The sequence below is a fragment of the Anopheles bellator genome, chromosome 1, assembly GCF_943735745.2.
Source record: "Anopheles bellator chromosome 1, idAnoBellAS_SP24_06.2, whole genome shotgun sequence".
Lineage (NCBI taxonomy): Eukaryota > Metazoa > Arthropoda > Insecta > Diptera > Culicidae > Anopheles > Anopheles bellator.
In genome coordinates, this window is record NC_071285.1 from 55,771,614 (window position 1) to 55,785,168 (window position 13,555).

Sequence of the window (13,555 nt, forward strand, 5' to 3'; positions counted from 1 at the left end):
TTGCGCACTAATAGAGGGGCAAAAACGGGGGCTCCGAGGTCTCTGTTAGTAAATCAACAAGCCACCCCCCAGGGTGCGCGCAAGCAGCAGCAGCAGCGATTGGGGGGAGTCGGGAAACATGTCCACCGTGCGGCGGAACGACACTTCAAACACCGAAATACCAGCCGAACTCGGCCCACTACTAGCACTTCCGTGCAGCAACAGTTCCGACGCCCACGGTCGGTTTCGGTTGCCTTAGCGCCGGTGTCGGTGAAAGTCTTAAGAATTTCCACCCGAGTTTTCCTTGCGGAGTTTCATGTGGAGTATGCGAAATTAAAATGAGTTGGAGCTCCTGAATCCGACACCGCCCGGATCGATGATTCTGTGGCTCGGCGTACAAGCGGTGAACGCATCATCCTACAGTGAGAGAGTATCCTGTGTTCCGCCACGGAAAAAGGGTCACGAAAAACATTAGCCCATTACACACGACGCTCTTTCCGCTTCATCTACACTAAATCATTGACAACGGCCCCCACGCGGCTGTGACGGGCACGGACGACATACCCTCTCTGAAGGATCCTCTGAACTGTCGGCGTCGTAAAAGAAAAGGCTTGAAACGCGATGGCAGACCCGACGGTGACACTGGGCCGCGGTTCGGCGTCAGGTGACCTGACCGGCGAGTCGGCCGCCACCTCCAACAACGCACACACGGAGGCCGGCTTCGGTGGTGGTGGAAGCGGCGGCGGAAGTAGCAGCAGTGGCAGCAGTAAGTATACGCAAACCTGTGCATGATGATCTTCGTTTTGCCCTCGTTTACTCACGCCTCTAGTTGCTTACAAGAGCGCCCTGTTAAATAATTCGCCTTCAGTGGGCTCAGTATACGGTGCGATGCAAGAGTTCCGGGACTCGGAGCGAATTGCAATACATCCTATGAAATCCCAACATACGCGCGATGGTTTCATATCCGACCTCAACATGAACATGGCAGTCCTAGAAAATAAAAGCTTCTGAATTTGGATGTCAATCTCCTGAAAGTTACTCACCCAGTTTTGGACGCCCATTTTTGGAGTAAAATTTCTTTTCATCCACTTGGAAAGAGATGAATTGGACTCGGTGTTTGGGGACTCTGTGCCATCCTTTTGCACAAATTTAAACGTGGCCGTAACAACTTGGAACGCTATCGTCGCGATGGCTGCCGAATTACGTTCCTCAGCGGTTACCATGGCGACAATCCACGAAATACCGCTTGAAGTGCCTGACCATCCACCATATTTTTTTGTTAAATTACGAAGTGGCTATGTTGAAAAAACAAAAAAATCTTTATCATCAAGTTATCAAATCGCCCTTGTAAACATACTTGTATTAGATTAAACTATCTGGTACAACTTACATGTTTTATACATGAACACAGCGAAGAGCCGCCTCTTCTGACATTGTACGGACGAAGCTGCAATTTATCTTTCTTCGCGAAAATGATTTGCTCTAACGCCCTGCGGCCACTCAACCGGTAACGGTGCTCAAGGCACTTGGCGGATGTAATGAAGTAACCAATTAACACCCAATTAGCGCCATTAGACGGAAGAAAGCCATAAAAGGTTACAAAGGACCGGTCTGAACGTAGACAAGCGCGTTACTTTCGTGGTTCGGCCAATGTCTTAAAGCTTATATGTTGTGGCATGCTTAGGCCAACTTGAACTAGCCATCCACTTTTACATTGTTCATCAATCCCAAGAAATGCGTTTAAGACACACTTTTCAACTAAGCAAAATATAGGTAGCAACGGTTGCTAGGAAGCTTGCCCATGATTTAAGAACCCGCGGGGATCTGTCGACCGGCTCGTTACCTCTCGTTGTGTTCCCTTTTAAGTCACTATGTCTGAAGTGTTGATCCAAATCCGATTAATAATATATTACCCTTAAACGAAGAAAAGGATGGTAACGCGTCACGCCATCGGGGTGGTGCTTCGGTCGCACACTTCCGTAACTACCGTCTGTCAGGCGACCCGGGACAAAATTACGCTGATGCACTACGGCACAGGCACCTCTTGAATGGGGCGGAGTCGAAGCCTGCTCCTTCGCGGGCACGGGCTGCGTTTAAATAAAATCAATTCCCTCCGTATCAATGGGGGAATTAACGCCCGACTGGATGATTGAAGATTTTTATGTAGCGCAGACCCGTGGCGTAATAAAAGATTATTACAACAGAAAGTGATGATATTTTTAGCTTCGTTTTGCTCCGTTTGCCCATAAACCCAGCGAAACAGCGTTTAGTGTTGGTCTCAGTAACACCGCTGGAGACACGCTAGGAACAGCAAACCGTAATTAAATCATGCTTCAGGGAGACCTTCCGGAGCAGAGCGAACACGAGGAAGTTGCGTGGGAATCGGTCATTAAAATCGTCAGTCGACAGCTGGGCGCCTGTAGCCCGCCCCGGACTGGTGGAGATGTGTCTAGGAACGGTTTCTCATCCTAGAGCTTTTCCGAAGACCGCTGAAGGGAGATTTTAACCATAAACGGCGTAAGATGTCCCTTCATAACAAGCCACCATCTAATCACGTTTCGACATCACGGGGCGAACTATCGGTCGGTAAGCGAGATCTATCTGTCTCTGCTGATCCGATGACGGTAATCGGACCCAACAAGTCAACCGGTCAGTGAAATTGAGCACTTCGTAATCGCACCGCACCCAGAACACACTTGATGCCCCGTACATTGCTTGCATTCCATAGTGTCGGTACATTGGACCTGTTTGCCTCAATTCTCTATAGAACGTTCTCGACTGAATTTAGAATCCAAATGTTCCTCGCTGCGGAAGCACCTCAGCAAGTCGGCGTCCGAGTTGAGCTGCAACGACTGTGGCGGTTCCGGCGACTCGCCCCAGTCCTCACCGCAGCGGGCCCGCTCGGCAAACGCGCCAACGATACCGGGGGTCATACAGCGAACGCACGGGTTTTTCAGTACACTACGGGTAAGTTCTAGTAATAAGCCGCAAAGGCGACGCCCTTACCGATGTCTTAATGTCCCTTGACAGCACCGTTGGTCCCGGGCGAGAAGTAAGGAGCGACTCCGGGGATCGCTGTGCCAGGAAGTCGAAGGGCGGCGCGATAGCCAGAGCGATTACGCGGCCGATAACAGTTCCGCCGAGCACAGTAGCTCCGCCACACCACACCAGTCGCCACGACACCGGGCACAAACCCTCGGCGATTCTCCGTTGGCCAAAGCGAACGAAAAGGGTGACCCGCAGGTGGCGGCAGGCTCCGTGGAGACCGGCACCAGCTGTTCCACCGTGGTCGGAGTGCTGAAGGTCCTGACGACGAAAGCGGACATCGAATCAACGGGTGCAGGAGGGTCCAGTGCCGTCGGCAGTGTACTGGGACACCTAACAATCGGCGGGCTGGCGAAGGTTTCGGAGGCTCCGGCCGGACCGTCCGGGATGCAGCCGGCCGATGACCAGCAGCGGAGGCGCGAGACGCAGCTCAGGCAACACTCGTTCTTCCAGCTGCGCGTCCACCTGATCAGTGGCCACGGGCTCGTGGCGATGGACAAGAGCGGCACCAGTGATCCGTACGTCAAGTTCAAAGTTGGCGGTCGGCTTCTGTACAAATCGAAAACGGTCCACAAGGATCTGAATCCGATATGGGACGAAACGTTCGTTGTGCCGGTGGAGGACCCATTCCAGCCGATAGTGATAAAGGTGCGTAAAGAGTTGTCTAGGTCTGGGCGGTTTGTTGTTCAGCAAGTGCCCTAACCTTTGAAGCCTTCCACCAGGTATTCGACTACGATTGGGGTCTGCAGGATGACTTCATGGGATCGGCCAAGCTAAACCTCACCTCGCTGGAGCTGAACCGGGCGGAGGATCTGACGATCAAACTGGAGGACGCACAGCGGCCCTCGAAGAACCTGGGCGAAATCAAGCTCAACGCTACGCTGTGGCCCAAAACCCAGGAAGACAAAGAGCAAGTAAGCCAGAGCCACCCTATGTCCTCATTCTATGTCCACTACTTTTGCGCCACTCTGTTCGCTCCGTTGGCCGCCCTTTTTTCTTGGCTGCTCCTACTTTACGCAAATCTTTCCTTTGGATTTTGTCGCATGAGCTGTCAGACCCGACCCGACACGCCTTCTCTAGTTTATGCTTTATTTCTGCTCTAAACTTGCACAAAAACCTTCGTTTTTCCGTTCTTTCTTTCTCCGTCTCCGCCGTTCACACTCGAAAGTACTTTCAGCGCAACCCGAAGCTGGCCGACGCATCCCGGCGGCTCAAGTCCCAGATCTGGAGCTCGGTCGTGACGATCGTGCTGATCGAGGCGAAGGCACTACCACCGGATGGCGATAATGGGCTGAACGATATCTACGTTAGGTTTAGGTAAGGCCCGGACCACTGGAACTAACAGCAGTCAAGGAGCTCTGACTACATCCCTCTCTGGGTGCACCCGCAGGTTAGGTAACGAGAAATACAAATCGAAGCCATCGTACCGGGCGCGGTGGCTGGAGCAGTTCGATCTGCATCTTTTCGACGACGACCAGCTGCTGGAGCTGGTGGTCTGCGGCAAGTACAATACCTACGGCAAGTGCACAATCGACCTACGAAGTCTTCCGCGAGAGCGCACACACAGCATCTGGCAGCCGCTGGAGGAGTGTCCTGGCGAGGTCCACCTAATGCTGACCATCAGCGGGACGACGGCGTCGGAAACCATAACCGATCTTACCTCCTACAAAGAGGACTCGAAGGAGCGTGGCGTCATTCAGAGTCGCTACGTATGTGCAAAGGTGCGCCGGGGATAGAAACCACACCACTAATGATGAGTTCTCGTCCGTAGATATGGCACAAATCACTGCAAAACCTGCGCGACGTCGGACACCTCACGGTGAAGGTGTTCGGTGCGACGGGGCTGGCGGCCGCCGACATTGGCGGTAAGTCGGACCCGTTCGTCGTGCTCGAGCTGATCAACGCCCGCCTGCAAACGCAAACCGAATACAAAACGCTGACACCGAACTGGAACAAAATTTTCACATTGTAAGTGCCCACTAGTCGGCTAACTAAATTAAACTGAAAAACAATCCTCACAATCCTCACAATATTCCACAGCAACGTGAAAGACATGTCGTCGGTGCTGGAAATTACCGTCTACGACGAGGACCGCGACCACAAGGTGGAGTTTCTGGGCAAGGTGGTGATACCGTTGCTGCGGATACGAAACGGTGAGAAACGGTGGTACGCGCTGAAGGACAAGAAAATGTACTGCCGGGCCAAGGGCACCCAACCTCAGGTAGGGACGTCGGTGACCATTGGAATATCCCGTGAAAGTTACATCCGCCTTTCCTTCCGGTAGATTCTGCTGGAGATGACGGTGATGTGGAACAAGCTGCGGGCGGCGCTGCGTGTGCTCGAGCCGAAGGAAGAGAAACTCGTCCAACAGGAAGCCAAGTTCAAGCGACAGCTCTTCCTGCGCAACGTTACCCGGCTGAAAGCGGTCATTATGTACTTTATCGAAGTGGGACAGTTTGTGCAGTAAGTATTTCCGTTGGTCCTAACGTACAGTTGGGTGTTGAGCGACACTTTCGTTCGATACTTTATGTTGCAAAGTCGCATGGAGGCGCATGGTACATTGTGGCACCGATCGGATCGTCTTTGTACTTCAGCTATCAAGTTGGCGTTGCGAACCGCACCGCCAATAGATTCCTTATTGTAGTGCAGCTCAAACGGAAAGCTTCGCCGTCAACTCCAAGCTGTCAAATTTCAAGCGTAACATGAAAGCAAGGTCCTGGGCCGTATGAAGCTAATTTATGTATTCCGACTTGTTTTCCCCAGGAGTTGCTTTGAGTGGGAATCCCCGATACGGTCTTTCATAGCGCTGATTTTGTGGATCTGCGGTTGCATCTGGTTCGATATATCCACCATCCCGGCGGTAGCTCTGCTATATCTTCTAAAGTAAGTAAACCGATTAATGTGGCTCCCATAGGTGTTATTAACGTACTTACTCCATTTTTGTTTTCTAGAAATTGGCTGATACGCTGGTTAACAGGAAGCTCATCCCCGTCGACTGCGGACGAGTACGATGTACTTAGCGATGATGAAGACGAGGAAGATAAAGAAAAGGTACTTGTACCAAAGTGTACATGCTCAACAGTTCGGCACTAATCCGATTGACCGTATTCGCCCAACAGGAGGAGAAGAAAACGATCAAGGAACGCTTGCAAGCGATACAGGAAGTGTCGCAGAGTGTACAAAATACCATCGGCTTTCTGGCGTCGCTCGGTGAAAGTGTTAAAAAGTAACGATCGGCCTTGTCCTTCATATTGCCAACCAACCAACTAACTTAACCACCCTTATTTCAGCACCTTCAACTTTTCGGTACCGGAGTTGACATGGTTGACGGCGTTCCTGCTGCTCATTGCGTGTCTCGTGCTGCACTACGTCCCGATTCGGGTGCTGCTGCTTCTCTGGGGCCTTGTCAAGTTCAGTCGGCGACTCTTCCGGCCACACACTGTGCCGAACAACGAAGTGCTCGATCTACTGTCACGAGTGCCGGACGATGAAGAGATTGTGAGTAACGGCAAAACCCGTCCCACTTAGATTCTCCAATCGAATGCCTTCATTTTCCCTCTATTTTCCTTGTGCCAGATCATGTGGCGAGAGTTGCCGCTCCATTCGACGCCCGAAATGACACGCAGGGACCCACGGAAGAAGCACAAAGTGTCGTAATGTTACCAAACCACCCTGAGGCGATACTTCAGGGATCATCTTAGGAAAGCGCTGAGCATCAGCAAAGCAAAACCGGACGCAAAGGAAGTGTAGGGTGCGAATAGCGGGCCACGTCCGCCGATCGTCTGCTCTACTCCTGATACTACTTGATAGCTTTACTGCGCTGCTAGAAATAATGCTGTTCTCCTCTTACAGTTCCACAACTCCCAATTCTTCCAGCTCTCTTCATCGCTTGATCGTTTTCCACTAATGTTATTGTCGACTTGCCTTTGCTATTACGCAAAATAAGCCGTTAGTTAGTTACATCCCGATTGTAGGTTAGGAGCCACACGGTAGTGCTCTCTTCCCAACGATGCCGGAGAACAATAAGGAGTGGGGCATGTAAAACATTCACTTCACTTTTTCACTCTCTCGTGCATTCTTCTCCGGAACCGGAACCAGTAGCAGTAATCAAGGAACTCGAATCGATAAATGCTCTAACCGTACACGTATCAAACTCTATCCCGTTGCGAACCGGGCAAATCACGACAACAATCAATCTTATGCAATATCAAAACGAAAACGCATTGGGATCAGGCTTTGTTGAGTTGAGATTGTTACAACCCACATGCAACGAGTGCATGAGACATCGCTTGTACGGATATTTTCCTTTTTACTGTACTAAAGAACATACATTTTGCTTGTTACTTGCATCGAGCGTTTTCCGAGTTTCGTTAATCCGTTTCAATCGAAAGAGAGAAACAAACGTCGATGAATTCCGTCCAACGTAGAGAAATAGAAGAAGACATCATCATGAGACAAACATTCCCATAAATGAATCGAACAGAACAGAGTCCCGCGAACACACAGTCGTAGCGTAGTTAAAGTTCAATCGAGCGCACTTTTTCATTCCATTTGATCAATTCTCAACACACCTCCCATTTACCCATTTCAAAATCAATCGTGTGTAGCTGTTACGTGTGGGACAAATCAAGCATTAAAGTGTAAAAATTGCACCATTTAATAGCACGATGTACATATGTAGCCGACGATGGCGGTGATGCATTGGGTTCGTTTGGCAGTAGTGTATAATTTAATTCGATCGGAAACTCACAAGCACCAGACACGTGGACGTTTTGTTGGTTATAAAAGATAAATTCCGGACTCCCCGGTCCCGTATGGTTATTATGGCCTTAACAAACTGAGCAATGCACTCCTCTCGATTGCACCCCTTGCTTGTTTTGCGGAAAAGAAAGACTTGAGACCTTGTCATGCACAACACACAACACCAACCACACCGACCGATCAGTAGTAGTAGAACGATAGTGAAGATTTACGAGCTAAAATGCCTTGGTTTTTGGGCGGCATAGCGTTATTTGTGGTTGCGGTTGTTACACAACAGTGGTACGTTTATTTGATAGCGACACGTAGAAGGGAATACCACATCATCGCCACTACATTGTTACCCTTAGCTAGTCGTTCTAGTAATCGAAGCCAAAAATTTGCAACCCACCTCTAACGTTTCTTAGTTGCACGGTTGCAGTGCAGGTCGTCTTGCGATTTAAAGGCCATTTGGTGGTTCCGTATCTTCCTGTCTTCTACGCGATTGGTTGGTTCGTACAGGAGAACTACTACTTCGTTGCAAATTACATTACTTATCGTACAAAAACTATGCGTGATACGAGCCCTGTTTTGCAGAGAAACAGAGGCTATGCTTCAGCCGATTGAGCAGAGTTATATTGATCCTAATCAGTAGCTAGGGAAAACAAAGAATTATTATTACTTGCAGAGAAGGCCTGCGGTTCCAAGAAACGTGGCCGATCTGAAATACTGTGAACATCAAAGATAGACAGAACAGAACACGTTCCGTTAGAGTAGCTTCGTCGTTGCTACGGCTTCGATTCGTTTGCTCTCGTTTTCCGGTCGCAATCTGGCTTGTTTACGGATAAATAGCATTATTTACACAGCAAAATAGAAACGAAAGAACAACGAGCAGCATGAACGAGAACAAACGAAACCACAGAGTAAGTCCACATCCAAACATCAAACATTTGCTACTCTTCGTGACAACTTTCGGGCCCGTTGATGAGGAGCAATCGGGACGCCCTAAGCAAATGCAACGATTCCATTTCCAATTACACTAGGCAAACGTGTTATTGTTCCGCGCGTAAGATTTTTTACTGTTTCGGCTAGCGGGGCGCACAGAATACTTTACGCTACACACATTAACGGCGCAAAATGGAGCTTGTCGTAGTTAGAGAAAAAGGGCTTAGATCGTAGTTTAGACGTTTCCAATCACACCATTTCTTCTCTTTCGCTTTAAGCAGATAGCAAATTGCATGTCCCGTCGCCTTTGACCAAAGATCTAAACTTCATTACGATAGCCAGACTTACTGTCGCTGAGAGCGAGCTCGAACAAAGTCGAGCTGAGTACCGAAAACCTTCAAATAAAATCAATAACCAGTTCAGGAGTGAGCCCGAAAAGCTGTAACGGAGTGTGAGAACAGCCCAAAGGACCCAAAAGCATAGCAATAGCCCCGCACCAAAGAGATGACCGCAGTCTTCGTCCACAGTAGTCGCGGCCACGTAATGTCACGCAAATGAACGCTAATGCAAAATACTTAAACTCTCTTGTTAGCACTCTCTAGCACACTCTATCGGGCGACCATTTCCGTGGTGGAGATCGCATCCCAGAAAGCATTTCCTTGCGGTGTGAAAAAAGTCACTGAAGCGCCCTTGGTACGCCACGCCAAGAGAACGGCCGTGAAACCCGGGCAGTAGTGAAAGTTTTGCGATTCAACAACGAATTGATCAGTAGCGGCTAGCAGATTGGCGAACAATCTTTTACGAAGCGATAGTGCATTGTTTTGCAGCAACACCGAAAATTGTCACACTCTCTATTGCGCACCCTTGTTGCAGCACCTTTCTTTCCGAGCTTAGCGCGTTCGTTTGGTGTACCAATGCGCACCATATGCGTGATCATGCATGATCGGTTGAGCGTACATTCTTATACAAAGTTGATGACAACCAATTCCAAATCCATTGTAATCGTTTTTTTAATGAAATACAAGAAAAACCAATTGAAAATGAACATAGCGGTGTGGTCGGCTCGGTTCGGTATTCGGTATCATCATCATCCGGGGGGGACTCTTCATTGTTTCAGGGGGAAGACTCAATCGGTCCGGAGACACCGTGTGTCGACGGGGCAAACGAGAAAGGTGCTTCCCATGGCCCGCTCTGTTGGTGATAATTAATCTTCTCTATTTCAAGCCCACCCCGATCCGTCGATCGATCAAAGCCTCATCGCCGGCAGAAATGCGATGTACCCTGTCGTGGCCATATTTCATTCCATTAAATGGCACACAACCCGCGCGGTGTGCGCCACCACCGCCTAAGACGGAACTGAAGGTAACGGATCTCATGTCACCGTTTTATGACATAACGTCGTCACACGGGTCGGGCCGGGCGATTGCCGAAAACCCACGGCCGATGGAATGTGGATGGAACGGCGACCGGAACCAGCGCGTTCGTACGGAACACCGTCTGAAAGATGACCCCCAGCCGGTTTCTTCCGTTTTCCGTCTTCCGATCGAAAGTCAATATCTGGTAACCGAATATCGTGGCGCAACGGCTCCGTTGCACTTTCGTGTTTTGGGGTTTTGAAACTTCAAACAACCCCTTAGGAATCTGCTGCTGCATTTCCGTGTCTGAGTTGCGAGTGATTAAAAACACCCATTAGGAGGTTGGTGGTATGTAAATGTATCACGTGGCACGGCGGTGGCGCCCATCGGCGGCAGACAGTATTATCGATACACACGATTGCACAACACCGTTCCACGGCGGCGAGCACAGACCGACAACTCGGTGGTAATATTTTCTTACGCACAATTAAATAAAACAGCCCAGCACCGGGACCCGGTCAACAAGCAGCAACAGGCACCCGGTCAGTGGTTCTTGCTGTAGTTGCGCCGCCGCCGCCGTCGTGATGTAATGATGCGCACGATGTAAGATCGCGAGCAAACCGGTATCGGCGTGAATCCGGAATACCTTCGACTCGACTGGCACGCCGGCCATTGGCCAACCAGCCATCCACGGCAGCCAGTTTCGCAGTCTCAGTCGGCCAATCTGTGCACGGAATCGCAACATAAAACCTCGACGACGACGGCTCAGGCTGTCGAGAATCTTTTCGAGTCGCACAGTGCGCTTAGCTGAAACGGAATTCCCCAGCATCACGTTACCAAATATTGTCGCGGTTCGGTTTTGTACGACTTCAAACGGCACCCAAAATGGCCGCAAGACAAATGGCACAACGTCTTCCGGATTCTGGTTTTATGTAATTCATCAATAGCAGTAGGCGGTGCTGCTGCCGGGCGACCTTCACCAACGTCATCCGTCATCGACCGTCAAACATCCGCGCCAATAATGCCAAATGTCGGCAGCAGGATTCAATGGTTGAATTGAACAGTTTTTCCCTGTCTTTTTTTCATATTTGCCATTCACCAACATTGTGCCCACATTTGCTGAGCAAACATTACACAGGAGAAACACAAACACACGCAGCGGGGTTGAGAGTGGGTTGCATATATCGGCTCCCATTGTGTCAACAATTGTGCACGGCCCCTCGTGGGTTGACCCCCGCAGCAACCACACCACGGCATCGGAACCGCACCCTATAGGCCGGCTCCCAAGAAATACGGATTACGAAAATGAAAGCCCCTTTTTCGATCTCACTTTCCCCGTTGCGACCCTTTCCTGCTCAGTCCGCCCCCCCCCCCCGGGGGTGACTCTGCGACTTCGGCTGAGGTCATCGAGAAAGTGTCAAGTATCGGCCCAGGCCGGTGGCAGGCAGGCTGGGACAGGGCCAGGCAGGTGAGTAATGAAAATATCTCAACACGATCGGCAGCGAGCTGATTCAATTTAGCGATGCCTGGAAACACATGCAAAACGGAACCGCGGGACAAACCCTCCGGTTTTCGGTGAAGCAACCTTTCACCCGGTCGGGCGCGACTTCGAATCTTCGACGCGCAAAAGCAGCCTGTTCTCATGGTTCGCCGAAACTCAAACAAACTCTCCGAGTGAAAGTGAAAACAAGCACGCAAATGGAAGAAAAAAACGGGAGCACACATGTGCTTCTATTAACTTCCCGTACCCGTGCCCGAAACCATTACGCCATCTTTCCATTCAATCAGCGCTCTCGGCGCGCGCGCTCGCGCGTTATGCATTATTGTTTTAGGCTGACACATTAAATTGAAACGTTCATCGCCGCCGCCGGAATGGAAAATATTCATCACACGCCCAATCGGAAAGATACGAAAGAGACCCGGAACCAGTGTGGAACCGAGGAAATGGCGGAAAAGCTTAAATGCGTCCAAATTTCGATTTCGATTAACGCACACTTCGATTCGAGCAGCATCAGGCAGCCTCTCAGTAGGCGAGCGACTCGCCGGGCGAAACATAACATAATTGCGGTGTCCATCTGGGGCGCTAAGGGAATCTTTGATTGTTACCAAAAAAAAAAGTGTGATTGCCCAAGCTGTGCAGGAACAATCCCGGGAAGGCCATTCCCGGGCGCCCGAGCTCATTAAAACCCTCCCGCCGAAGTCTTCAGGTGCATAATTAGTGCGCAACAGATTCCGAGGGATATTCCGAGATCAACCCCCCGGAAAAGTGGTCCCCAAATCCAAATGGTGTGACCACCAGCCCCGACGGTAGCGATGACACGAGATTTCACACCTACCGCGGCTCACAATGAACTGTGTATCTGGCAATCAGCTGAGTTTTTCTACCATTGCAGTCGGCCGCGTTATGAAGTCTTAGACTCTTAAGCTCCGTGAGAGACACACAACGCCCCAAATTGATTCAACATTGTGCAGCGCTTCATCGGAGCTTATCATGGGGCTGGATGAAAAATACAGCAAACTTGGCGCTGGGGCTGCACCTTAAAAACCTTAATCCAATCGAGTCCGGCCTTGAATGTACATTAGCCCGGGAACCGAAGCGGAATTCGAACGCGAAAACCATTCGAAAAGCGTCTTCCGTTGTCCGATCGCCTACACGGCACGCCACGGCGACAATCGGTACACCCCGGCACACCGGTAACAAAAGACTTCAATGCCAAGCGCGACGACGAACCAGCCGTCGTGCATTTTTCCTGGCACAATACACGGCTTACTGGCCCGGCATTCGGCCAGCAATAGTAACATTGGCCGAGACGATTGGCGAGGTCAAACAAATTACGCCGTCGATCGATCGGTCGATCGGTCGATCGGTTCCGTTGCGAAGGTTGGTTGGTGCCCGCCGAGATGCTGCCGGACCGCCGAACTTGACCCTTAACATCTGCCGCTGCACAATGAAAATCCCCAAGGCTCTCCTTCTCTGTGTCTCTCGGTGTGGCCGGGTTTGTGTATGTGCAGGTTTCCGAGCTTTCCACCGGCCACTCGCCGTATTTGTGTCCGGTGCGGTGGCTCGTTACGGATGAAGCTTTTAAAGCAGGTAACAGTAAACAAACTCGGCTCTCCACTCGGTGCTGCTGCTGCTGATGACGATGAAATTAGTAGATACAATGTGACCATCCATTGTTAAATTAATCGGTTTTGTTAACCCGGACGAGGGGTGGGGGCGCATAATGGCCCCATCGTTAATTAAGTGATAGAAATCAGAGCCACCTCAGCAGCTCGGAGGCTGGCTGCCGGAGAGCTTTCCACCAATCAATCATCGGGCACTTTATCAACCGGGCACTTCTTGTTAGCTGGAACTCCCCCATCGCTCAGCCTACACAACGTGCCTTAGCCGTGATTTTCCGAGAGGAAACTGTCATTCAACCGAGCTCAATTCACTGGTTAATTACAAAAAACATACAACCTGCTGGAGGCTCAAGACATTTTAATTGAACGCG

At 50.4% G+C, this 13,555-nt stretch overlaps 1 protein-coding gene across 1 annotated transcript; it reads left to right on the plus strand.

The window, feature by feature from the left end:
• Positions 1-714: 714 nt before the first annotated feature.
• Positions 715-9,729, plus strand: LOC131206184 (multiple C2 and transmembrane domain-containing protein; the record flags this gene model as incomplete). Its single annotated transcript, XM_058198625.1, has 14 exons — positions 715-745; positions 2,747-2,946; positions 3,010-3,672; positions 3,747-3,938; positions 4,193-4,341; positions 4,415-4,733; positions 4,796-4,992; positions 5,065-5,245; positions 5,309-5,487; positions 5,788-5,907; positions 5,976-6,075; positions 6,144-6,250; positions 6,315-6,522; positions 6,601-9,729. Coding segments are annotated over 14 exons (2,727 nt in total), but the record flags the coding sequence as incomplete, so codon positions are not given.
• Between the last annotated feature and the right edge of the window lie 3,826 nt (positions 9,730-13,555).